Source organism: Histoplasma capsulatum, genomic scaffold (genome assembly GCF_000149585.1).
Source record: "Histoplasma capsulatum NAm1 scaffold_92 genomic scaffold, whole genome shotgun sequence".
NCBI classification, from domain to species: domain Eukaryota; kingdom Fungi; phylum Ascomycota; class Eurotiomycetes; order Onygenales; family Ajellomycetaceae; genus Histoplasma; species Histoplasma mississippiense.
Genome location: NW_001813889.1, coordinates 1 through 2337, shown reverse-complemented (window position 1 = coordinate 2337; position 2337 = coordinate 1). Strand labels below are relative to the sequence as shown.

Here is a 2337-nt window from a genome sequence, read left to right as displayed (position 1 = left end):
TTCCACAACTACTGCTGGTGCCTCATTGTGTCGCTTTCTTCATGAAGGATCATCTCAAGTTTCTCTGGTGCGAAGGCCACCTTGTTTATCTCCCCCCACCTCAGAATACTCTGTATATCCTGTCTGAGAAGGGTGGCATTGTTGTCAAGTGAGTGGGTCGCCCGCCAGATGTTCAGATCATCCGCATAGCCAAAGCGCAACTCCGAGTTTTGCCACAGCAGCTCTGCCAGGTACAGAAGGAACAGTATTGGTGACAAAGGAGACCCCTGTGGCGTGCCACATTGCATCTGATGTGCTGCTGTGGTGGTCCCCTCCAGCCGGACCTGAGCTCTGCGTTCAGTGAGGAAACTGTCAATGAGCTGCAGCAGCTCGCGTGGCCACCCCTGCTGCGCCATCCGCTGAAGCAGCCGCCTGCGCAGCACAGCATCAAAGGCACCCTGCACATCCATTGTGACCATGGACACTTCTTTGTTTTGTGCGAAGGCTGCCTCCACCTCATGAGTGAAAGCAGCTACCAGGTCCATTGCAGATCGTCTGGGCAGCGCCCCCCCATGCTGTGGGCTGACTATGCCGTGAATGAGTGCCGTGTACGCCAGTCGCCTTGCAATGATGCGTTCCAGCCCTTTGGAGATTACTGAAAGCAGGGCAATGGGCCTCCAGGAGCGGACTGAGCTTCTATCTCTCTTACCCACCTTGGGTATCATTGCCACCTCTGCCAGTTTCCAGGCTCGTGGGAAGTGGCAGAGCCGGAGGCAGCAGTTGTATAGCTGCCCATGCCGCTCCAGTGCTCATCATCCAGTGGGTCATACTCCAGATCATCAGCTGAGTTGTATCGCTTCAGAATTGCTTGTTGAAGTGCCTCAGCTTTGGCGGCTGTCTCTTCTATGACCTGATCCCCAATCACCAGAGGGGGTGCTCTGAGGTTGGGTTCCAGCTTATGCCATGCCACCACCCGGTACAGGTCTCTACCATCTCTGGCCTCATTGATCACCTGCCTCCAGTATGCACGCTTGGCCTTGCGCACTGTGTCCTTGAACTGGTGTTTCGCGGCCTCTGTCTGGTGAGTGGTGAGCTCTCAGTGCGCTCTTCGGCAGTCTGCTGTCCACCAGGAGGTTGTGGTCCGCTCTTGTTGAGCTGGCTTACTGACTGCCTGAGCTGCAGCCAGAAGACTCTGAGTGAAGTGTTGGGTCAGATCATCAAGCTGTGCCACATTTCCAACCCCCTCTGAGCAAGGCATGTCCACCATGAGACCTCTGACAAGATCTGCAAAGGGCTCCAGCTGAGAGTCTGTGATCTTGATGCGAGCATCACTCAGCTGTGTTTGAGGTGTTGTTGGCAGCATAGTGATCATAAACTGGTGATCTGAGCCGCAGTGTAGATCTTGACGCACTGTAGTGGAAGCAAAGGCTACATTGGAGAAGGTGAGATCAATCACATGACCTGCTGCATGAGTCGGAACCCCTATCTCTCCCACAAAGTCCATCCCATGTTCACTGGCCCATTGGACAAGCTCCCCGCCCCGGTGCAGATTCACTGCCCCTGGTTCAAAGGCATCATGCCGTACGTTGATATCCCCACCTATCAGACAGCGGGCTGGTGGGCTCAGATTGGTCAGATAGTCCATGACTGCGTCTGTCTCAGGCTGTCTGTACACATTGAGAATGTGGCAGCCATTTACACTGACCCATAGCAGATCCCTGTTTTGCACAGACCGGTGTTGCTGTGCCCTTGTCTTTGAGCCCTTGCGTACATATGTCATGACCCGGGGCCTCTCCTCCTCTCACTGCTCCGGGTTAGTGTCATCCCAGCGGTCTATAGGCGCAAAGCACTCATACGCTGGGTGGTTAGAAGTCTTGATGCCAGGGTGTGTGTATGGCTCCTGTATACAGATCACTTCACAGCCCTGCTTGAAAGCAAGCTGTAGAGCTGCTGTGTGACAGAGGGCTGCCTTGGCTGTATTTGCCCGGAAGACCTGCAGGGGGCGATTTTCCTGCTGGTTGTTCCTGCGGCGCCAGCCGCGTCGCTGGTGTTGGTGTTCTAGCATGAGGAGTCACTTGGTGAGCTGCTGCCGAAGTCCACCTGCGGGATGAGGTTGAAGGGCTCCAGACCCGCCGTCTGCATGCTGAAGTCAGACTGTTCTTTAACTGCTTGGCTGTGCTGCCGCACTGCTGTGTGAGCTGAGCGTCGCCTGGTGCGGGCCATCTGCCAGGGGGCACCCTCCTCACTGATGGAACTCTGAGTAGCCGCCCGCTTGCGGGGTGCTAGCCCAGCGGGGGCTATACGGTGGAGGCTATAGATGCTCGTCTTCACTATGGTGATACCAATCTGAGCATTAGC

The 2337-nt window shown here is 55.6% G+C and overlaps 2 protein-coding genes across 2 annotated transcripts; both read right to left on the bottom strand.

Moving 5' to 3' along the window:
* Positions 1 to 8: 8 nt before the first annotated feature.
* Positions 9 to 449, bottom strand: HCAG_09230 (predicted protein; the record flags this gene model as incomplete). Its single annotated transcript, XM_001535788.1, has 1 exon — positions 9 to 449. One exon carries the CDS (start codon positions 447 to 449, stop codon positions 9 to 11), a length of 441 nt encoding a protein of 146 aa, XP_001535838.1.
* A 251-nt stretch (positions 450 to 700) lies between these two features.
* HCAG_09229 (predicted protein) lies at positions 701 to 1759 on the bottom strand (the record flags this gene model as incomplete). Its single annotated transcript, XM_001535787.1, has 2 exons — positions 701 to 1057; positions 1148 to 1759. The coding sequence occupies 2 exons, from the start codon at positions 1757 to 1759 to the stop codon at positions 701 to 703; spliced, it is 969 nt and encodes a 322-aa protein (XP_001535837.1).
* Positions 1760 to 2337: the final 578 nt, after the last annotated feature.